A 23832-nucleotide genomic window follows, 5' to 3' on the forward strand; every position below is an offset into this window, starting at 1 on the left:
TAAATAAATATCTTTTGTGAAATTAAAAAAATCACATATATGCGCAACGTTATTCGCGATACACAAACAACGACTTTATCATAGAGCGTTTGAGGTAATTTTATTATAATATTCATAATGATATGCATATGATTTTTATTAATATCCCTCCTTTCCCAAAAAGTATGAACATTTTGTTCGGCACAGGTTTTAATGCATAACTGGAAAAGTAAGAAAGAGATAGGAAAAAAAACCTTTTAAATTATTGTTAGGGCCCGTCTGGTAGCCCAATAAATATTAACACTTGCCCAATGAAAATGGAAATGGTGTTTCTTAACTAGGCTGTTAGAACTGACCACTGTTTGGTTCAGCCCAAACATGGTGATTGGGCTTTATTCTATGGTTTGGTTGAATCAGGGAGTTTGGGAAACGAAAACCACTGTCTCAAAATTACCCTCCCACAGTTGAGGACAGAAATTGGCAGCGATGCCATCAGATTTGCTACTAAATTAGGCGGTAAATTGGTTCTGATTCCCGCCATTACTCTCCAAACCCCCATTATTAAGCCTGAATAGGTTAACTTAACCAAGAGATTGTTACTCCACTCCATAGTAGCGACAACACCGCTGTCAGCATCAACGTGATATCTCATCACCAAGGTTAGTGAAACAGCAAAGTTAATGTTGAACTGTGATAACGTTTGTACTGTGTATGCGTTCGGCATTAATGAACTCAAGTTCCGTTGCAGCCATGACGTCGAAGGGAAAGGGGAAGGTGACTAGCACTGGTAGTCTTACTGGTATTCCTTTGTCCATGTAATTCGGTTGTAGTGATTGCATTTATGTTCATTAGAATGTTACTCTGAACTGTATTGTATGTTGTGTTTGTTTTTGGCGTAACCGGGGGTCCATCCGGTGTTGGTAAGCCTGAACGTACGCGGCGGTCTTGGTCGAGGCGCGAGGAAGAGGTTATGATAATGGCTTTGCACGACATCGTTGCGGGAGGTTGGAAGGCCGACAACGGCTTCCGGCCCGGACACTCTAAGATGATCTACAACGTGTTGAAACGGAGATCCCGGATACTGAATTGAGGGTGTCGCGGCACATTAACTCCAAGGTTGCGACTTGGAAGAGAGATTACAACTCCCTGGCCAACATCCTAAACCGTAGCGGTGTCGGCTTCAACTCAGACAACGGGCATCGAATCGAGTGTAACGATGATCAATGGACTCAAATTGTGAAGGTATATAATGGGTAGCTCTGCCACGTTCACATTGATCATTTCATTTACCATATACTCTGTACTGTAGGCTGACAACCACGCGAAGGGAATGCGGCACAAGTCTTGGCCCTTCTACGAAGATTGTAAGTTGATCTTCGGCAAGGATCGTGCAGCAGGTGGTCGTGCGGAGGAGGTGACTGAAGCTGATGATGCCTTACACGGGCCAGACGCATCCGTCGCTGATGAGTCTCAGCCGGATGCGAGTCCTTACCACCTCGATGACTTCTTCACCGAGGAGCAGATCAATGAGGGGCTCAATTATGATGGCCAGGGGTGTGACGGGGTTGGGGCCAGCGATACACGAAGCATACCAAGCCCCCCTGCGCCGAAGAAGGCAGTCCGCAAGCGCAAGGTTGAAGACGTTATGGAGTCGATGTTGGATGTGATGAACAAGATGAATGACAACACGTCAGACCGCCTCAACACTCTCTCTATGCGCATTGGGTACGACTATGATTTGAGCGCAAAGCGGGTCGAAGTTGCGAAAATGCTGGATGGAATCCCGGAAATGACCAAGAAACAGAAGTTTATTGCGTGCGACATACTTGTCAAGGAACCGGAGCGATTGGATCTTTTCTCCGGCTTCTCCGACGTTGACAAAGCGGACTACATAATCCACATTCTAGAGGAGAAGCTTCGTATTTAGTGCTGGAGCTGCTTCATGGTTGACTCTGTTTTTTTTGGATCAGCAATCCCCACATTTTGCATGCACCGGGTGGTCATGTGGGTGGCAATATAATGTATGTATGATGCATAAGTACTAGTTATATGAGATGCATATGTACTAGTTATATGAACGTCTAGGTTGGGTGTTAGTTGGACTCCTCTGTTTTAGTTGTCAGGTAGTAGAAGTTTGTGTGGAAGGTACTACAGTTGTTCACTATCTGATATAAGGTTGCTAGGGTTGACCTCATTTTGATGGAGGAAATATTCCCCATCGGTATTTATAGCTATTATATTTGAATTTATGTAAACATACCTCGGACTCAACTACCACATATATCCAAAAATGTTATCCTCTGATATCCCCCCGGTGTACCCTTCTTTTTTGGCAATAAATATGATTGTTGCTTCAGTGGGAAACAGGCAACTACCCCGTATAGACGCCACGTATTACAGAGACGCATATCAATAAAATAAATATAATACGTAGTACATTCTTGTGGAGTGCAGAGGGTGGTGGTCGATATTCACAAATAATATTTCACGACCACCCCCACATTCAATGATATACCAACTGCTCAGACTGTACATTCTCTTCCACTGGAAATTATACAACCTCAATGGTACTGGAGAATATAGGCCAAATATAAGTCGATCTGGATTACATTTCTTGCTTCAGAACTGGTGTGCGATGCGCTCATTGATCACCTGCAATAAATTCATCCATCGCTCTTCATTCCCACCACGTCTCCCCTTACACTATCACATCAACATCACAACTTATAAATGCTTCCCAACCACCACACATTAATTCGATGACCAACAACAATATTTGAAGCAAACCTACCACCACATTCCATTATTTAAGTTGCAGAATCCTCTCCACCACTCACACAACTCAAACAGAAAGTACTCCATATTCTGCTCTAGTTCTTAGGCGTTTCTCTCCCCAGATCAGACGAGTATGGCTCAAGGAGCACCCAACGTTCTCCGAATGTAAGATAACATGCGGTCTGCATGGTGATTGTTGTTTGAGAGTTGGCTTTACGATGGACATTTTTTGTGTGAAAACTTTAGGTTTACTAATCATTTTTTCCGTTTGGTGTTTATCATATTTAAACAGGCAGCAGCCACACGGTGGTGTCCCTCCGTTCGAGTTCACGATCTGCTACACCGTCGCGGAGCACCACGACTTCATGGTAAACTTTACTACTCGTGTTACACCCTTGCTACATGCACTTCTGCCTACACCAGCTCACTGAACATGTGTCTCGTTGTCTTGTTAGCCGTTCCCCGATGCATGGGTGCAATTCTATGGGGCTCATCTCCCTGTTTTCTGCCGTGTTGGTCTCCCCGATCATGCCCGATGGCATGTCCAGCTTTGTCAGCGCGACGGACACACCGGAATGGGTCGCGGTTGGCCATTGTTTGTCCACTACTGTTGTTTCCAAGATGGAGACTTACTAACGTTCACATATGACATGGTGGACGTTTTCACTGTTCGCCGTTTTAACTACTCGCTTGCTCTCCACGTCCCTACGGTTGAACGTAACTTTTTTTGGCCGTTGGTTTGACATACGAAGTACGACAGTTTGCTTAAATTTATGGTAATAGTTTGATTGTGTTTGATGCAGCTTTGGATGTACCACTTCCTATGGTCGATGGTTTGCATGACGACATTCTGGATTACGAATGGGGTCTTGGGTTGTTCGACCATATGGCTGATACCACCACTGATGTGCCTCCATCACTCGGGCCTGACAAACTGCCCGCGGCGGAAGTATTAACTACGATCGGCGAGGGATCAAACTCTCTTCAGCTCGAAATGCCCTCGGCATCGGTTGCAACACTTCCCCGGCCCAAAAAGGACAAAGGGAAAAAAGCCGTTGGAGGTCCAAGAAGAAACTGACAACACGGGGCCGACGCCGGACCTCGATCTGAAGCTGTGCGTCGCCCGCTCTACCCGGACACCCAACCCGAAGCTTCCTGGCCCATCTTTCACTAAGACACTGACCGCAACGAACATATCGTCCACAATGGTACAAATACCGCTTCATATACTCCAGTTTTTACTTTCGGTGGTCGCATGTATCACTATAGTGTTTGTTGTGTTTGCTTTTTTGTAGACCATTCCCAAAGACTTTTGGGAAAAATATATCAAGTTGAACAAGTCCAGGTGCACGTTCAATCTAGAGTCCGGTGGTACCGTTTGGAAGTTGGTCATCTCAACGGCTAGTGGGAGGAAGCGGGCCGGCATCGGATGACAGACATTTATTAAGGGCAACAGTATCAAGGTTGGAGACGTTCTTGTGTTTGAGATGGTTCCGTATCGGAAGCTGTACTTCATCGTCAAGATCATCAAATAAGCACTGGTTCTGCAGGTGGTTCGTTTATGTTTGTTATGTTGGCAAGTTGTCGTTTATTTTTTATGTTGTGGGTGTAGTTGTGTATTGTGTGGTGTTTTGTATTTTGTGCTTTGAATTAGGAAGGTAATTGCGTTGGTAGCTAAGCAAGGACTATGAATTTGTCTTTAACCGATGGATGTAATTTTCCAGTCAGCCTTGTTGTGGCTTTGAATGAACATTCCACCAGTTGTGTGTACCATTCTTGCATCCGTGAACGATGCGATATAAATCCGTAGCCCAATGTGATAACACTTGGAAATAATGCATAGCAAATTTTAGTATCAGTGATCGACCAAAAAATGTATGCATACTTGCGGGCTCAAATTTTGTGGAACATGTATGGCATAATGTGTTTTAGAACGTAACACAGTATGTAATCGAAAGCATCTCAGCAATTCCAATTGCCAATTTAGGTAGAGTCCAGAGAAGTGCATCAAATTTCTACTACAAAGTGTAGACGAATTTAGAGTACATAATCCAGAAGCAAGCATAAGTACGTAAAACACCACAAACAAATTCAGAGTCTAGCAATCTGAGTGCACAACACAGTTATGATTCATGCTTTGTCTACCGATTCTCCCACATGTAGTTAGCCAAGTCGACGCGCATTTGATTCCAACCGGGGGACGCCTCAATTGTATCCACGAACTCGACGTTCGCTGCCGGATCGGACTGCGCACCGTCATCATCCTCCGCACCAACCCCGTTGAGGGCATCCAGTTCAGATTCAACAGGATCGACACCCATCTCCCCGCGGATGTAGTTGTGCAATAGGAAGCAACACATAATCAATCGGGTTTGAGTTTCAATGGGGTAGAAACTAGCGCTACGAAGTATTCCCCATCGCATCTTGAGAATTGCAAACGCACGCTCGATTACATTGCGGGCCATTGTGTGTCGCATGTTGTACATTTCCTTCGGGGGGGATGGCCTTTGATTGTTAGAGCCCTATTCCTTGAGATGGTAGCGCACGCCTTTATAAGGTGTGAGAAAACCTTCGCTATTGGCATACCCATTATCACACAAGTAGTAGCAACCTAAGGCAAAGTGCAAGTGAATTATAGGAGTTAGTAAATTCAAACATAAATCCAACTAAAATAGAAGATCAGTGAGTAAAATATGTAACCTTTTGGAACTTTGAGACCATTGTTACGAGTCACCGCATCCCTCAGAACCCTTGCATCGGCGACCGACCCCTCCCAACCCGGAAGAATGTACACGAAACGAAGAAACCGATCACACGACTAGAGTGTTTGTAGAAATTTCCCCCTTCCTAGACCTATACCGAGGAGCATCCGCAGCACTCACGCGGACATTAATGTATGTCCCGTCCAGTGCACCTAAGCAACCCTATGAAACGAACAAGTTATTAATTAACATAACCATGAACACGAACGCAATTGATTCGAGACGGCTGTGTTTACCTTGAACCATTTCCATCTTGCATCATCACAGCTTTCATCCACCGGAGTTGGTTGCACGAATAGGGTTCGATGAAGATGAATAACACCACGCATAACCTCATGGATGTAGCGACTCACGGTATGTTTCGACCGTAGAAATTGGAATCCAACCACACGATTCTTAGTGTGGTGAGCTAGAGTACTAAGGAACATAGCAACCTGCTCCTCGACGCGGACGTACCTTTGATCAACTAATCCACACTTATCGCGCAATATCCGACAGAGCCGCCCGAATGCATTGCGGTCCATACGCAGATTGTCAATGCAGTCCACGTCGGTCACTTTTGTGAGCCGGTTCATATGGGAGACTTGAGCCGGCATTTTGTCGGACATGTTGTAAGAGGCCTGCGTGTCCTCCTCCCCGCTGTGCGCCGTAGTGTGTGCCAGTCTGTTGACTATATTCAGAATTGTGAAGCAGTTATGTTGATGATCGCGGATTATGTCCTCGATCATAACCACCGCAGCCTCCATCTCCTTCCTCTTCATATCTCGGGAGTCCTCCATCCAGTGATGAAGCTCAGGACCTGAAACTCGAAGGGGAATCAAAATGGAATTAGTGGTGGCTGCCCTAAATGAATACCTCATCACTGATTTGCCAAAAAATGTATGCATACGTTAGGCAGATTACACAACAGAGAGCAAAAACTAAACATCAACATTGGATTTTGATTCAAAACAATCCAAATATGGATCAACAAATACACGGTCCTCTCTCTAAACCCCACATATGACGAGGATTCAGACCAGCCCATCCGATGGAGTTCAAACAAATGAAATTATGCATTGCAGACGGTGAAAGAGCTGAACCGGGGAGGAAATAGTTAATATTTGGGTGAATTTACAATAAGCCATGCTAAAATCAACAACAGAACTACACACACTGCAAACTATGAACACAATTTTAACAGTTTGACATTGCAAATACGGCATTTCCGCCTTGCATAACAGTCGGCCACAAATTTAGAGTCAAAATTGAAACTCTATCAACCCAATTTCAACCATCAACACCAAATGCATATTCATAGCTACCAGATCAAAACCAAATACCCATTATTTCGACATACCCAGATGGATAAAGGCCGATAATCCAAGATATGAAAATAGGCGGTCACTCACCATATGGGATTTTCGTCCGAAATCGACTTTAGGTTAACGACGTCGCCGACCCCTGAAGCTCTGCAAATCCAGGCGGTTCCCCGTGCACCTGCAGCGACGGACCAAACCAAACCGTCAACCGTCGGAGGGTAATTTGGTATAATTCCTATCACTATCAGAGTTAACACCACATTCGTGAAAACTATACCACTCCCACCTCTGATTGTGCTAACACACCCAAGCCGATAGTAGTCTACACAACCTTGAAACCCGCTGGAATTTTGTCGGGTCGGCCGATTGGAGCGGCTGGTACCAGACGGGAGAAAAGCCAGGAAAAAATCGCGTTTCAAGCCTATTTGGGGCTACCGGACAAGCCCTTAGTGGAGAATGCGTCACACCTCATCAGATATAAATGAATTTTCAAAATTAAAAAATTCATACTTTTCAAGAACGAACTTAAAAGGAAATAGTTCATACTTATCAAGAACGGAGGTATTAATTAGCATAACCGTTACAAATTTATTGTACTAATATTTATACAAATTTAAAACTTTTTACTTTATAATTCAAAATTTATTTTAGAAAATATTTACATGACACAGGCATTCCGGGAAACATGCCAACTATCATAATGGAGGGTTTTCAAGTATAATTAATACTCTCTTCATCCACTTTAAGAGTTTCATTTAAGTTCGGCACGGGTTTTAATAGTACTAGGAATCATTATTGTTTTTGTATAAAGTATATAAAATGATATTTTTTTTAATTGTTTACAATTTGTATCATTAGTTATAATTGAGTTGATTTTATTTTTTTCTACCATATAAGATAATGTTTTTTTATGACTTTGAGTTATATATATATATTTTTTTGCTTTTCAAAATATTATGTTTATGAATATTATCATGTATTGAATTTAATTTTGATGACAGTGAATTTATTCATTCAAATAATTTTCTCTCTTTTTTATTGTATTTAAGAATACATTTTCCTTTATTTGTATATTTTATTCTATTTATTTCACGCATGTCCTTTTTTGTTATTTTTTATTTATGTTACTACACCTATAAGTATAATTGATATTAAAATTGTTTAAATAGTATGCTGAATATGAAATGTTTCATTACAATGAGTCGAGAGCATATTGTATAATTCAATAATATGTTTGTTGTTGTTTATAATGCTTTTAATTGTTTATAATTTTACTAATATTATTTTTGAAGTAATTCATATTCTTTAGAGAAATATATTTTTATATTATTGTTAATATATCTTTATTTTAATCTATTATACTGTAAATATATCTTTATTATTTTTGAAAATCTTTTATCCCGTGCATAGCACGGGTGGTAACACTAGTTATACATAACGTTACACAGAGATTATTACCTTATTATATGTAAACCAAAACTAAATAAAATTTACATTACAATATAGCAATTAGTATCTGATTATAGCAAAACCAATCAAAAATATTTAAGAATCCCTGTTTAATTCCATAAAATATACTCCCTCCGTCCCACATTTGTAGTAACATTTAGTTATGACACGGGTTTTAAGGAATTGGTGGAGTGTGTAATAATGAAGTGAGAGGTGGAGTGTGTAATAAATGAAATGAGATGGTGGAGTGAGATGATGGAGTGTGTAATAAATGAAGTGAGATGATGGAGTGTGTAATAAATGAAGTGAGTTGGTTGAAGGTGGGTCCCTCTTTGAGAGCATCCGCAACGCTGCCTCGTTGCGGTCTCGGTCTCATCTCGACGAGACGGCATCGAGACAGCGTTGCGGCTCCCGTCTCGTCTCGACGAGACGAGATGTCTCGACGCCCGACGCGTCCCGGCGAGGCAAGCCTCGAGCTGGCGAGACACGCGCCCGGCGCCACGTGGCGCGCGCGGGCGGCTGGCGTGACGCCCACTCGCCGACCCGCGAGTGGGCGTCGGATTTATGACGTCATAATTCAATTTTTTTTTAAATCAGATTTTTCAAAAAAATAAAATAAAATAAAATAAAAAACGGTAATATGACCGTTGAACGGTCATATTTTTAATTTTTTAAATTTTTTTATATTATATTTATACTCTTCTCCATTCTCCATTTTACACACAAACATACATCTATTCTCTCATCTCTCTTTCTTTCCTCTCCAATCACTTCTATAAAATCATTCATTTATTTTTTTCTTCTCCCAAATTTAATCAATTATGGATCCATTTGAGCAAATGCGTCGAATAATGGAAGAATCGCTAGAAGAAGATCGACGTAGGGAGGAGGAAGCCGCCGCGCCTCCTAGGCGACGCCGGACATACATCCACCGTAACCGGGAGGAAGCCGCCGCAAGGTTGGAACGTGATTACTTCAGTCCGAACCCGGTGTGGGGAGATATCTACTTCCGTCGCCGTTTCCGTATGTCACGCCCGCTATTTTTGCATATCGCGAATACATTGGCGGCACGGGAAGAGTTCTTCAGAGAAGGGTTCGACGCTGTTGGCCGTCCTAGCCACACGACGCTCCAGAAATGTACTGCGGCGATCCGTCAGCTTGCTACTGGACAAACGGCGGATGCGTTCGACGAATACCTGCACGTCGGAGAATCCACTGGGCGACTTTGTTTGTTGAACTTCTGCAAAGGCGTCCGGGCAGCCTTCACCGCCGAATTTCTGAAGAAGCCAACCACCGCAGATTGTCAGTTTCTGCTCCGTCTTCACGAACAAGTGCACGGATTCCCCGGGATGCTCGGGATTGTCGATTGCATGCATTGGCAATGGAAGAATTGCCCTGTGGCGTTGAGGGGGTCATACACGAGCGGCCACAAAGGCACCCACCCCACCGTTATACTCGAGGCCGTCGCCGACTACCGGCTATGGATTTGGCATGCGTATTTCGGGGTCCCCGGCTCGAACAACGACATCAACGTGCTCAACAACTCCGACCTCTTCGCTGAAGTTCTGAATGGTAAAGCGCCGGCCATCAACTTCGTCGCTAACAATCGCCAGTATAAAATGGGGTACTATCTTGCCGACGGCATCTATCCGAAGTGGCCAACCTTCGTGAAGACGTTCAACATGCCTACGGACGAAAAGCAGTCTCTTTTTGCGCAGAAGCAAGAGTCTGCTCGCAAGGATGTGGAGAGAGCGTTCGGGGTTCTCCAAGCTCGATGGAACATTATCAAAGCCCCGGCTCGACAGTGGTTTATGGAGAATATGGTCGACATCATGTATACGTGCATAATCTTGCACAACATGATTGTAGCCGACGAAAGACCTGAGGTGGGAAATTGGTTCGACCCTGAAACCCCGGGAAGCTCAACCGCAAGTAGTCCGCCTCGAACGGGAGTGCATCCGTCTTTGCAAGAGCGGTTGTCTATTCGGGCAAGGACACGTGATTCTACCGCCCACGCCCAACTCCAGGAGGATCTAATGGAGCACATTTGGGCAAAATTTGGCAACCGTTAGATGATCGTCACTAGAGAACTCCTTCTTCTGCTTCTTTGCCTCCATTTCTTTTATTTTGAGTTTAAGTGTGCAATTTGTAATTTCTAGTTTTTTAATTATGTCTTTTTTATTTTTTTAGGTATTTAAATTGTAATTTTATTTTATTTATAATGAAGTGTGTTTTTTATTAATTGAATTTGTTGGAATTAAAATAAAAAATGAAATTGAATGAATAGTTAAGAGATGGTTAAGAGATGGTTACGAGATGGAGGGATGCAGGTGCTGTCTCTTAGTAAGAGATAAGCTGAAAAGTACAGTGGGACCCATGAATAGTGAAGAGATGAGACAGTTAAGAGACGGATAAGAGATAGCGTTGCGGATGCCCTGACTTTTTGGTTTTTTATTTTTGTTTTGATTTATTTTAATATAGATAATGACATTTAGGTGTAATTCTAGTGAATAATGGGGTAAAATTTTATGTGCAAATATGTAAATTCTAAATGTTACTCCAAATGTGGGACGAATGCAAAATGTTACTACTACAAATCTGGGACGGAGGGAGTATAAGTAGGGGTGCTTAAACGGTTCTCCGGTTCTCGGTTAACCGGAATCGATCGATTAATTGAGGAACCGGAACCGGAAAAATCCGGTTCCGGTTCCGGTACCGGTTCCAACTTTTTAAATAACACCGGTTCCGGTTCCTTCCTACCGGGAACCGGATTATAATTCAATTTTATTTTTTTTATAATTTAATATACTAAAAAATCTAATTTATTGAATTAATTTTGAATTAAAGTAAAATAGTTTGAAACATTGAGTGATTTTTAGATTTAAATGTTTAATCTGTGATACTTTGAATCTACAATTATTTCCCTAATACATCATATAAACTAACTACAAAACATCATAAGTTTATTTTAGTTTTCAAAAGAACTTATACAAATACAATATCATTTCATATGATATATTTATTACAAATTTATGTAACAATTCCTTTAACATACGATTTTAACATATTTGTGAATAATATATTAAGTGTTCCGGTATAAACCAAATAGTCACAACAATATCAATTAGTATTGGAAATTCCAATGAATACTATGTTTAGCCAAAAAAGGGAAAATGAAATTCAATTTTAAAACTCATTTTTTTAAAAAAAATTGCTAAAGTTTAGAACTCCTATTTTTGTATTAGTAAAAAATTGCTAACATAAACTAGTCCGACCCGACCTACTACACTTGGCATCACTCTTATCCATATATGAATATTATTGTATTGTTGGTTTGTATTTTGTGTATTTATTTTAATTTTTAGGTATTATTTGTTATAATTCTAGATGTTTGATTATTATTTTTTTAGTATTGAACTATTTAAAATTATAAATGAATTCGAATTAAAATTACACATCGGTTCTGGTTCGAAACCGGAATCAACCGGTTCTTAACCGGCCGGTTCCAAACCGGAATCGATCGGTTCCGATTCCGATTCTTGAATTTATGAAAATTTAAAACCGGTTAACCGGTCAACCGGTCCGGTTAGAACCGGAACCGGCCGAATAAGCAAGCCTAAGTATAAATCTACAAATTATGCAAAATAAGGGAATGGATGAGGGTTAACACTATCAAAGTTAGCATTTCCTCTTCAGCGTTACCACTCCGCAAATTACTCAAACTTCCGCCGCCGCCGCAATCGCATCGGCCGCCGGCTGCTTCGGCCACAGTCTGCCGGAGCCTTGTGCTTTTCCGGCCAGCTCAATCCTACAGCAGCCGTAGCGGTATTATCGCGGCAGAAGAAGCACTGTCAACGCCTTCCATGGGGTCTCAAGCGACCGAAACCGAGTGGCCAGCGAATAAAGTTAGGAACACATTCATTAAATTCTTCGAGGATAAAGCTCATGTCAATTGGACATCTAGCCCCGTCGTTCCCCACAATGACCCCACTCTCCTCTTCGCGAACGCAGGTATTTCGCATTTTTTCTGCTATTCGCAGCTATTTTAACTGCTTATGTATTGGATTCGAATAATTAGTTGATCGAATTGGTGTGAGTGGAAGCGTTGTACGTAATTTGAATTGGAGTGGCTGTTTGTGGTCCGCAGTTCTGCAATTCAATGTTCTATTTAATTGTTTATGTTTAGGATTTGAATGAGTAGTTGGTCAAATAGGTGTTAGTGAAAGCTTGAAGTGGAGTAGCTATTTTGGAGCTCTGTTTAATTGTTTATGTTTTGGATTTGAGTGCTTAGTTGATCAAATCGGTGTTAGTGAAAGCGTACTATTTGTGATTCGAAGGCAGCCGAAACTATAGATGCTGATTTGTTGTTACTGGGGTGTTTTTTATTGTATTGGTTAGGTATGAATCAGTACAAGCCTATTTTCTTGGGCACGGTTGACCCTAACACTGAGTTGAGCAAACTCAAACGTGCTTGCAACACTCAGAAGTGTATTCGTGCTGGTGGCAAGCACAATGATCTTGACGATGTGGGCAAGGATACTTACCACCATACCTTTTTCGAGATGCTTGGTAATTGGTCTTTTGGGGATTATTTTAAGAATGAGGCCATTGAATGGGCTTGGGAGCTCCTTACCAAGGTAAAAGTTTTCTGATTGATAGGTTTATGATAGGTTTATGTATGTTGAGATGAATTTTGTTCTCTTTTTCAATGTTTCACTAATTCCACTTCAAATTTGATTTGTTGTACTTCGGAACAGGTATATAAGTTGCCCGGTGATAGAATTTATGCCACCTATTTTGGTGGTGATGAGAAACTTGGTCTTCCTGCTGACTTTGAAGCAAGGGATAAGTGGCTCATAGTTCTTCCTCCCAACCGTGTCTTGCCTTTTGGTTGTAAAGTACGAACCCTTTCTCTTTCCTCCTAATCTATCTGCACCATGCATGATTTTATATATTTATAAGTGTGCATGCATATATAGCTATACATATCTGAACCTGTAAGTTGATGTTCATTGTCATGGAATGATTTGGAAAGAGTGGCTTAAATTGATGCTTGAAGTGGACCGACACCATGGACATGCATGTTTTCTGCATTTGGACCACAACATTAAGATAGCTAGATAGTCGAAAACAATAAAGATTTGAACAGAAATAATATTTTCATTAGTTCTATGTTTCATAGCATGTTTGCATTCATGTGGCTATTTTATTTATATGTATTTGTATCATTGTATATTAGTGTTCGACGTTGCATTCAGTTTATGTGGCTATCTTAATGATGTCTACTTTCAGCATTCACTGAATTTTATTATTTTATGCTACTTTGAATAGGACAACTTTTGGGAGATGGGGGATACTGGACCCTGTGGGCCCTGTACTGAAATCCATTTTGATAGGATTGGCGGACGTGATGCTGCATCCTTTGTGAACAATGATGATCCTACAGTGATTGAAATATGGAATCTTGTGTTCATTCAGGTGATTCTTTACTCTTAAGTCTTATCCTATGGGGGACTTGATTATTTGCCTATGGTTCCAGCTACTGAATTGATAGCACATTGCAGTTTAACAGGGAAGCGGATGGAGTACTGAAACCACTGCCTGCAAAACATGTTGACACTGGGATGGGTTTTGAAAGATTAACTTCTATTCTTCAAAATAAGATGAGCAATTACGATACTGACATTTTCATGCCCATATTTGATGCAATACAACAGGTAAATGGAATATCTACATCTTTGGTAAACTAACCTATTCTCAGCCTGAAGATTCTTTTGAGATAGATAAGGAGTTTTTCATGTTTTAAATGTTAAAGGTTATGATACATGTTATTATTTATTAAGACATGACTTTTCAGAAAATAATAAGGGATTTTGCTCCCTATCTCTGTTGTTTTTTACTTGAATAATTATGTTAGATATTCGTGTTCTCTAAGTAATTTATAATCTTTTTAGGCAACTAAAGCCCGCCCATACTCTGGGAAAGTTGGACCTGATGACCTAGACGGAGTTGACATGGCTTATAGGGTTGTTGCTGACCACATTAGAACAATTTCATTTGCCATAGCTGATGGTTCTTGCCCAGGTGAAGTGCTAATGTTTATAATCATGATTTTTGATGTTCCTAGTTCATAAGTTGTTCTCTCATTCATATTGCCAGCAGTAACATATTCCCAAACTTTTAGCATCTGAATTTCTGGACTTATTTGAGGGATGTCAGTATATTGCTGCACGGCTATGCCTATCATGTCTTTTAGATGGTCTGAGAAGCTAATAATTGATTTGCAGGTAATGATGGGCGTGAATATGTGTTGAGGCGCATCCTTCGACGAGCTGTCCGATATGGTACTGAAGTCCTGAAAGCTCAACCAGGATTTTTCAGTGGGTACACATCTGCCACATTATACTTATTTTTTGTTATATTTTTATTTTCTCTGGATATATCCTTTGTATTTTGTACTGTACGTTTCAATATTGAGGTATTGCAACATAACTCCCTCCTATCTCCTCGATTATGGTCTTTCATATATTTTGTTTCAATAGGGTTGTTTATTGCTTCTCATAATATTATATTGTTATGTGAAAAGGCTGGTGCAAATTGTGGTGGATGTGATGAGTGATGTTTTTCCAGAGCTGAAAGAGCATGCCATGAAGATTAGGGAGATTATAGCAGATGAAGAGGCCAGCTTCGGCAGGACTTTAACTAAAGTATGTCCATTGATTTCCTTTATCTTGGTTTATAAACCTTTCCATTTGGTCATTTGGTGGTCAGTTTGCAGCTTCATTTTTTATATGCAGACAACCGTTCCATGCCTTGACTTGTTTTTATTTGGGTTATATTAGCTTCAGTTACCAGACATCTGTCTAGCCATCCATCTTCTACTACTGACATCATTTTTGCTAAATACTGATTTTAGACCCCCTAGTAGAAATTATGATTCCATTCTAATGCATTGGTCTGTTTTTTCCACAGGGAATTGAGAAATTTAAGAAGGCCGCTCAGGAAGTCCAAGGGAAAACACTTAGTGGACAGGCAAGTGATTAGCCAGTTTTGTTGTCATTCATCTTTATCCTTTTGTAGTAATTTGGTGCTTTTGTCTAGATTTCTCATATGTAGGCCAATCTAGCTTTTGTAACCAACCATTACATTGTTACTCACTTCCACATATTATTTCTTTGTTAAATTGCTTCCTATAGACTTGTAAAATAGTTGATTTTGTTCATGCATTAGCATGCATGCAGTTTATGTTTTTATGACCTAATTGATTAAGTAGAGGATCATGAATACAATTTTTGTTAGCAGCGGAAGTTTTGTTTTTGTGACTGGTTGGAGCCCTTGCAAGAAAAGAATAATAGATTTATTGGAGTTCCTCTTCCCATCTACAACTAACCACATATCCCACTATGCGGGTAGCATATATTGATCATGTTACCACCGTGTTTGAGCAACACACATATTGTAGAAGTAATTTTTTACTAAAACCTTTTTTTCTTGAGAATTATTTTCAATTCTTTTTACTGGTCTTCCCATCTTTACTTAATTAATGAGATGATTTATATGTTCTGCACTTCATGTCAAAGCATGGAAGGGCTTCACACACATAACTAAACATCTTGACTTTCTTTTATGTTCTCATTTATTGGGACCTACCTCCACGACTCCACATGGATAATTTTCATGCACTCCCTCCTAAGTTCTTGATTCTCACTTATCTGGTGCGCAGTTTATATTTGATAAGCTGAAATTTGGACATGCATAGTTGTTGCATCGTGTACTATATAATAAAATTAGTCTACTGGCCTATACTGCAATCAGTAAACTAGTTTTTAGCTTCTAACTGCCAATTTTCATTTAATTGCAGGATGCTTTTGACTTGTGGGATACCTATGGATTTCCTTTAGATTTAACTCAGGTAAGTGCCTCTCCAATTTTCAGTGTGAAAATGGTTTTGTTCCTTTAATTGTGACCGACAACTTGTGTCTATCAGCTGATGGCCGAAGAAAGAGGCTTGACAGTGGACGTGGAAGGCTTTAATCTAGCAATGAATAAAGCACGAGAAAGATCAAGGAGTGCACAGAATAAGGTAATTACATGCTGCTTCAAATAAATAATCAAAATGCTTATTCTTCAGATATATTACTCTACCTCTGTTAATTCTTTAAGAAACTCAGAATTAAAGTTCTTGGAGTAGAATGTATATTCTTGCTGTAAAATTTATTTTTGTATAAGCAAGTTTGCGAATAATTTTTGGTATTGATGCACTGAGAGAAGTAACTCTGTAACTGGCAATTGATGTTCAAAGATTGTAATTCCTCTTAATATGATTATGCTAAAAGTTCATCTGTGGATTATCTAGCAAGCTGGTGCCGTTATTGCCATGGACGCTGATGCTACTGCCTCATTGCACAAGAAAGGGGTTTCTGCTACAGACGATTCATTTAAATTTATCTGGTTCCAGGTTTGTAATCATTTAAATTAATTGCATCCAATTATTCTTGCTACTCTTTGCAAGTCAAAATTGGCTTTTCAATTTGTGTACCCGCTGATTTCCTACAAATGAATCTTGCTACCATTTTTGGTCTGAGCCATAAACAATTCATTTTCGATTTGTTTATTTTTCATTCTGATTTTCATTTTCTAGGATCACACAAGTGCGATTAAAGCTATTTACTCTGGGACTGAATACCTCGAAAGTGTTGTTCCTGGTGAAGAAGTTGGGTTAATCCTTGAAACTACTAGTTTTTATGCCGAGCAAGGTGGTCAGGTAAACATCTGAAGTCAATCTGCTTTGGATTTCATTTATTTTGTCACAGATACCACTTATTGGTTTTCAATTTCAGTGTGTCAACTCTTAATTTGGTAACATGTTCCAATTTGTTGGTGGATGATTGTTACTTAAGTGTCAATTTGGTTCTCATATTTGCTTTTAAAGAAAGTTTGTCTCATTTTCCTAGTTAAAATAATCACATTAAACTGGCTGTAATTTCATTGCTGGTTACCCAAGATTTATAGACTGAAGTGTTTTTGAATGAACTTTAATTATTCTCAACTATGTTACACTACAATGCAAGATTTCATGAGATGTTCCGCAAGACACAAACATAGTTAAAGAATACCAATTATATACTATAAATCAATATCCTATGTATTGTTTCTCACTTGAATTTAGCGAGTTTTCTTTTTTGAATTGGGAAATTATAATACACTGCTCTTTCATAATTGTTTTGGCTTTTTTTTGTGCAAATGCAAAACCATCCATTCGTTTATAGCACAGTTTTGTATTCACTCGCTCAATATTTTCTTGTAGATATATGATACAGGAATAATTGAAGGCCCTGATGGAGCTTTTAAAGTCAGTAATGTTCAGATTTATGGCGGGTTTGTTATTCATATTGGTTTTTTTAGAGGAAAGACTGGCAGGCTTTACATTGGCGATAAAGTGGTTTGTAAGGTGATACATTATTTTATTTCATTCTTAAGGATTTCATCATGCTAGTTCAGATACACGCAGATTAGGTTCTTTTGTTGGCCGTTTAAGTAGTGTTTTGTGTTGGGGCTGTTTCCGAGCAGGTGGACTATGATAGACGGACATTGATTGCTCCCAATCATACCTGCACGCACATGTTGAATTTTGCTCTAAGGGAGGTACTTGGTAACCATGTCGACCAGAAAGGATCCATTGTTCTTCCTGAGAAGCTGAGATATGACTTTTCTCATGGTAAGCTCACCTGTTTTAGTTTTTCCCGTCTGTACATTAGATAACTGAAACTCCCACAATGTAATACAGGGAAGCCTGTGAAACCTGAGGAACTAAGAAGAATCGAGTCCATTGTGAACGAGCAGATTAAGGCTGAACTGGATGTTTTCGCAAAGGAGGCCAAGCTTGCTGATGCGAAACGTGTAAATGGCCTAAGAGCTGTTTTTGGGGAGGTGAGATTGGAGAATCTTTATACTGGAAGCATTTTGTCTGAATTTTCTGGTTGCTTACATTTTGTCTTTCATCTTTCAGTTATATTTTTTTTCCTTTTATGTAGGTGTATCCTGACCCTGTTCGGATTGTATCAGTCGGTCGCAAAGTGGAGGATTTACTTGCAAATCCTGAAAGCGAAGAATGGTTATCAATCTCCGCAGAGTTATGTGGAGGTAAGTAAAGGACTTTAATCACCTTTTGACAGGGAATGTCTGCTGGGTTGATAAAGTTGAAATGCCCGTTCAGGGACACACATATCGAACACTAGGGAAGCCAAAGCATTCGCACTCTTACAAGAGGAAGGAATTGCTAAAGGAATTCGTAGAATTACAGCCGTCACATTGGATTATGCTTTCAAAGCTTTTGAACTGGCGGCATCACTTGAACAAGAAATAAATGAAGCATCCAAAACTGAAGGAAGCATTCTGGAGCAGGTTTTTGTTGGATAACTACTTCCCTAATTTGTCTTAATGCGTGAAACTTTGACATGCAATCATACTTCCTTCAATTCCTCCAGTCATATTTTATAGTTTTAACACTAGTGAAAAAGGGGCATGTTGTTTGAAGACTTAATTTCCTTTAAACATTAACTTGTTAATCATCACTGCTATGTCTTATGTTTTTTTTTATCTTATGAGCTGACTTCTTTCAGAATTATTTCTCAGAAAGTAACTGCCTTAAATAGTCGTGTGGAAGGAGCATCTGTCCCTTCTGCAACAAAAGCTGATCTCAAGGCTAAAATATCTGTGCTTCAGGTACTTCTCACTCTCAAGTCTGCTGATTATTAATGGTGTCATATGTTTCTGCTCGAGCTCAGAGATCTGTAAACTGTTTTATTTGAGAAAATAGTTAGGTAGGGATCATGTGGTTGTTTCCATCTGCACCTCAAAATTAATGCTAGACATTCACTCGATGGTGATTTTAAAACAAATTTTCATTATTACCTCATAGTTAAAGGTTGATCCCGTTCTTTGTCAAGTACTCCGCTATGTATTGGCTTACCTAGTTGACTCTCTTATGCTCTGATGACTTATGCTTTTGTCAGAGCCAAGTCATCAAAGCCAAAAAGAAGATAGCCGAAGAACATATGCAGAAAGCCATTGAAGCGGCCATACAAACAGCTGAAGGTGCTTCATCGAAGGGAAAGACCTTCTGCATTTCACATGTTGATGTTGGTTCTGATACTTCTGCAATCCGTGAGGGAGTTGTCAAAGTCATGGAGCAGAAGGTTCTCTTTTCACCTTCCTACTTAAATTAACAGCCACTTTCCACTTGTTCTCTGAATCCAATTTACTTGTGTTTATAGGGAATGGCAATCATGGTCTTTAGCAGAGACGAAACAGTGAACAAGGCTTTTGTTTGTGCTGGTGTACCCGAGAAAGATGGCAAGTACAAGTCGTTAAATGTTACAGAATGGTTGAAAAAGGTTTTGGAATTGATAAGTGGAAAAGGAGGTGGAGGAAAAGGAGGTATTGCTCAAGGCCGGGTGAGTAATCCCATTTTAATGAACCTCTTTGGATAATGATGCATAACCAATCTTTAAATCGCGTTTTAATACGTCAAGATTTGTATTCATGCTCATCTAGGGAACAGAAAGGGATTATTTTCTCTCGTGCTTGCATATAGCTGCTAACTCTTGGAGCTGAACGCTTTGTTTTATATTCTGGCTCATGGATTTTGTCACTCTTTCAGGGGAGTGATGCATCTCGTATTGAAACTGCAATGGATGTGGCAGAATCCTTTGCGGCAATGAAGTTGAAATGAGAAGAGACAACCTGTACATATTTCAAATTTATGCACAATGCAACGGTGAAGTTGATCGGGCAAGGAAATTTGAACGAACCATTGGTTGCATTCCGCAAAAACAAACGCTTGTTATTTGATAATAGATTTGATTGCTTTTGTTTTTTCTGTTGAAAACAATCAGGCTTCTTTCAAGGTTTGGTTATATACTACTCTCTCCGTTCCATAGTAATGGAGTCGTTTTTTTTGACACAAAGATTAAGAAAAATTGTGTTAGGTGAGTTAAGTAAAGAGAAAATAAAGTGGGACATGAAAAAAGGTAGAGAGATGAAGAGAGAAGAAAGTAAGAGAGAATAAAGTAAGTGTGGAAAAATGTGTTGACTTTTATTAAAAGGTAAATGACTCTATTACTATGGAACGTATCAAAATGGCAAAATGACTCTATTACTATGAAATAGAGGGAGTAGTAAACTTCCAGCAAATTTTCTAGTTTCTGTATGTTTTTTTTATAATGTCTTATCGTTCTCTAGGATATTTCGTTCTCTAGGATATTTGGTGCTGATTAAGGGTCTCTTGTGACCAGAACGGTGACCGAGAATGTACCTAAACAAAAGGAAATACTCACTGAAGAAGAGGAAGAAAGGAAAGATTCGTTTTGCAAATTTGATGAAATAGTTCTTAGATTATTTATAACTAGTACAGTTTGTTACCGTTGTTGGCTCGATCTGCTCGGCTAACTTCATTTAACTACTCCGTCTCGATAAATATGAAACATTTAATTTATATTACCAAGATCATAATTTAAAACAATAACAGAAGATCATAAGAATACAACATCAAATCAATAAATTTCCAACATCACAATTTAAAACAATTACATAAAGTCATATGATACAACATACGAAGTTTTATATCATAATAGTTAGCCTCATTCTTCAAACTCCATTGAAGATCACTTTATAACCATAAACCTGCATTTATTAAACAAATACTACAAACATTAATACAAAAATATGTTTCCATCCGCAAATCACAATGCAAAAATTAGAAAGCACTGGCCTTGTGCGCCTAGAAAATCATAATCTGCTAAATTTATACTGCCAGAGACAAAACTTCAACGTACATTTTGGATTTTGGGGTTGATTCTCTGTTGTGGTTTACTGTATATTTGATTTTCTGATGAAACAATTCAAAACAATTGAACTTTCCACAATCAAAATCAAATCTTGTTCATAATATATAGTCAATCGATATAATTATTGTGGGTGTCGCCCATCGATATAATTATTAAAAATAAAAAGAAAAAAAATCAAATCTTGTTCATAATATGTAGTCAATCGATATAATTATTAAAAATAAAAAGAAAAAAAAATCAAATCTTGTTCATAATATGTAGTCAATCAATAGGATGTCGCCGATCGATGTAATTATTAAAAATAAAAGGAAAAAAGAAAAGCACATGCCTACTCTGTAGTAGTCAGCTATGCCGCCGCCGCCGCTGTCTTCTCTGCCGCCGCCGCCGCTGCCGCAGCCTGCCTCGCCTTCGCCTTATCCAAAGCTGCCTTCAACACAACACTTTGCGCCTCCAACTCCGCTCTCTCTGCTATTAGCGCCTCCAATTCCGCCATCTCCTTCGCCCTCGCCTCCGCCCTCGCCTCCCTGGCCTCCGCCCTCGCCTCCCTCGCCTCCGCCCTGGCCTTCGCCTCCGCTGCCGTAAGCACCATGGCGATCTGAGGCGTTATTTAGGGATGATGATGAGAAAATATGCGGCGGAAATAGTTGGTGATCTACACAGACGTCAGCGGCTAGGTTATCTGAGGGAGGTAATGCTTTTATACAATTAAGGTTTTCTAATTATACACTGTGGCCCAAAGGTATAAGGCCCGTTCAATTAGGCTGTATTACTATCAAAAATAGCAACAAGACGTCATAGCTGTATTACTTTCCCAAAAAAAAAACCCACCGACACCAACAAGCCGTCAATATTAAATTAATAGAAAAATACTTTCTCCGTCCCACTAGAAGAGTCCCAATTTATTATTTTTGGACGTCTCAATCAAGGGCGGATGTAGAAAATTTTTTCGATAAGGACTCCACTGTACATGCAATTTTTATTATATTATATATGCAAAATAGTAATTATGCAAAAAAAAAAAAAATCACAAACATAATTATAAAAAGCATAAATATTTTATATGTAAAACTAAATCAATGCATAAGTTAATTGAGTTTGTGTGGAATTTAATGAGATATATTTTTAAATAATATTTTATGTGAAGAAAGTTGCTTTGCAAATAAACCCATAGAATTTGTTTAGGTAAGTTATGAATTTAAATTTGCTTACGCAAATTACATGGCTCTTTTAACTCAACACTTTTAATTTAATCAAGGCATTTTGATATTTATAAATGATAGTAATTTGGCTCTTTTAAAATACTCGGCACGCTTTTTAAAGTTTAAGTACTCGGAACTTTTTTAAAAGGAGTATTTATAATATAATAATATTATAATAGTAATGTTTTTAAAGTTAGTCTTCTTCTTCCTTGCCAGTTCGACAGCCATAGATTTTTATTTTGCTCTGCAATTTTTAATTCTAAATTAAGTTCAGCCCTTCTACGACACGATTTATTTTAATACAAGTGATACCCACAAGTGTATGGGGCTAGTGTAGTAATTAGCAAACAAGAGTATCGTATCCCATAGAGACAAATTCGTATCAACTTAACTACCACGAACAAACGTTGACTACTATCTAGAGAATCTGGAAAGATTTGGTTTTTTAACACTAATAAAAGCATATAATAAGCAAATAAACAAGTAAAAGCAAATAAACACGAAGTGAAAAGATAATATGGAGAAAATTGTAGAACTCAAGGATCCGATGCACAATTCTAAACTCTTATCCAATCAAATGCCTTACCTTTTGGTGTCTCTAGAGTTACTAAGTCGACCACAATTATAGATTAAACTCCCTTCTGAGGTGAGAAACCTGTAGATTAGGTGCTAGGATTGAAGTCCCCTTCTAATCTCGATTAGGTCAAAGACCTCACTCAAAACCTCAACTCTCCCGAGTTTTATTGCATTAAGGTGTGAATTATTCTTATTTCCAGATTAATTATTTCATCTCCCGATTAATCTAATTAATCCTACACGATCAAGTGGTGATCAAGCAATTGAAAGGAATAAACTAAGAATAATCAAATAACTACAATAGCAAGGTAAGAACAAAATCAATTGAATAAAAACTATGAAATTAGTGCATCTTCACCAAGAATTCTACAAGAAATGTTTAGCTACTCATGTTCTTCACAAAAACCATGTTTGAAACAAAGAATTCAATGAAAGACATAAGAGATGGATACTAAGAACTCTTGTGGAGTGAATCTAGGAATGAAGTCTTCAATCTTCCGATCTAGAGTCTTCAATCTTCAATTCTCTCTCTAGAAGTGTTCTTGGGGATGTGTGTGAGTGTTGGAGGCGGTAAGTGTTTAATCATTCTCGTGGAGTCCAACCCTAGCCTTTTCTTCTGATTTTCCACTTCAAATATCGCGTTTTCAGCATTCAGACGCGTGAACCTGCAGTACCCGGCCGGGTGGAATATTTGTGCGGGAAATTCACCCGGCCGGGTGTCGTTTTTCGACCCCTGTCTGACCCTTATACGCAGATTCCATCATACCAGGCCAGGTGGAATTTTTCAGGGTGAAATTCACCCGGCCGGGTGTAGCCTTTGAAAGCTCCGCTGCCTCCTTTGCACAAACGACCGGATTTTTGCCTCTTTTTCATCTATTTATCCTAGAACACTCAACAAACACATGAAACTCCAAAAGATAGGATAATTGGCTGGAAATAGACA

General features: G+C 39.2%; 2 protein-coding genes across 2 annotated transcripts; one reads left to right on the plus strand and one right to left on the minus strand.

The window, feature by feature from the left end:
• Positions 1–5564: 5564 nt before the first annotated feature.
• On the minus strand, positions 5565–6376 carry LOC125209848. Its single transcript, XM_048109425.1, has 2 exons — positions 5753–6376; positions 5565–5678 (listed from the first exon to the last, which is right to left on the minus strand). Exons 1-2 carry the CDS (start codon positions 6374–6376, stop codon positions 5565–5567), a joined length of 738 nt encoding a protein of 245 aa, XP_047965382.1.
• Positions 6377–11922: 5546 nt separating this feature from the next.
• LOC125209849 (alanine--tRNA ligase-like) lies at positions 11923–20229 on the plus strand. Its single transcript, XM_048109426.1, has 22 exons — positions 11923–12277; positions 12665–12903; positions 13024–13164; positions 13598–13744; positions 13831–13983; positions 14221–14350; positions 14554–14650; positions 14853–14973; positions 15239–15298; positions 16128–16178; positions 16254–16349; positions 16623–16724; positions 16908–17030; positions 17574–17717; positions 17837–17984; positions 18054–18196; positions 18301–18409; positions 18483–18670; positions 18902–18991; positions 19282–19464; positions 19543–19722; positions 19929–20229. Exons 1-22 carry the CDS (start codon positions 11923–11925, stop codon positions 19998–20000), a joined length of 3072 nt encoding a protein of 1023 aa, XP_047965383.1. The 3' UTR covers positions 20001–20229.
• The last annotated feature ends 3603 nt before the right edge of the window (positions 20230–23832 follow it).

Source organism: Salvia hispanica, chromosome 3 (genome assembly GCF_023119035.1).
Source record: "Salvia hispanica cultivar TCC Black 2014 chromosome 3, UniMelb_Shisp_WGS_1.0, whole genome shotgun sequence".
Lineage (NCBI taxonomy): Eukaryota > Viridiplantae > Streptophyta > Magnoliopsida > Lamiales > Lamiaceae > Salvia > Salvia hispanica.

Bases quoted from the DNA above. Each gene is read 5' to 3' on its own strand.
- LOC125209848 (XM_048109425.1), bottom strand. From the start codon at position 6,376: ATGAGGTATTCATTTAGGGCAGCCACCACTAATTCCATTTTGATTCCC. The intron at 5,679-5,752 runs GTAAACACAGCC...TTCGTTTCATAG, and splicing joins CAAGATGGAAATGGTTCAAG to GGTTGCTTAGGTGCACTGGA.
- LOC125209849 (XM_048109426.1), top strand. From the start codon at position 11,923: ATGAGGGTTAACACTATCAAAGTTAGCATTTCCTCTTCAGCGTTACCA. The intron at 16,179-16,253 runs GTAAGTGCCTCT...TGTGTCTATCAG, and splicing joins TTCCTTTAGATTTAACTCAG to CTGATGGCCGAAGAAAGAGG. The intron at 16,725-16,907 runs GTTTGTAATCAT...TTCATTTTCTAG, and splicing joins TTAAATTTATCTGGTTCCAG to GATCACACAAGTGCGATTAA.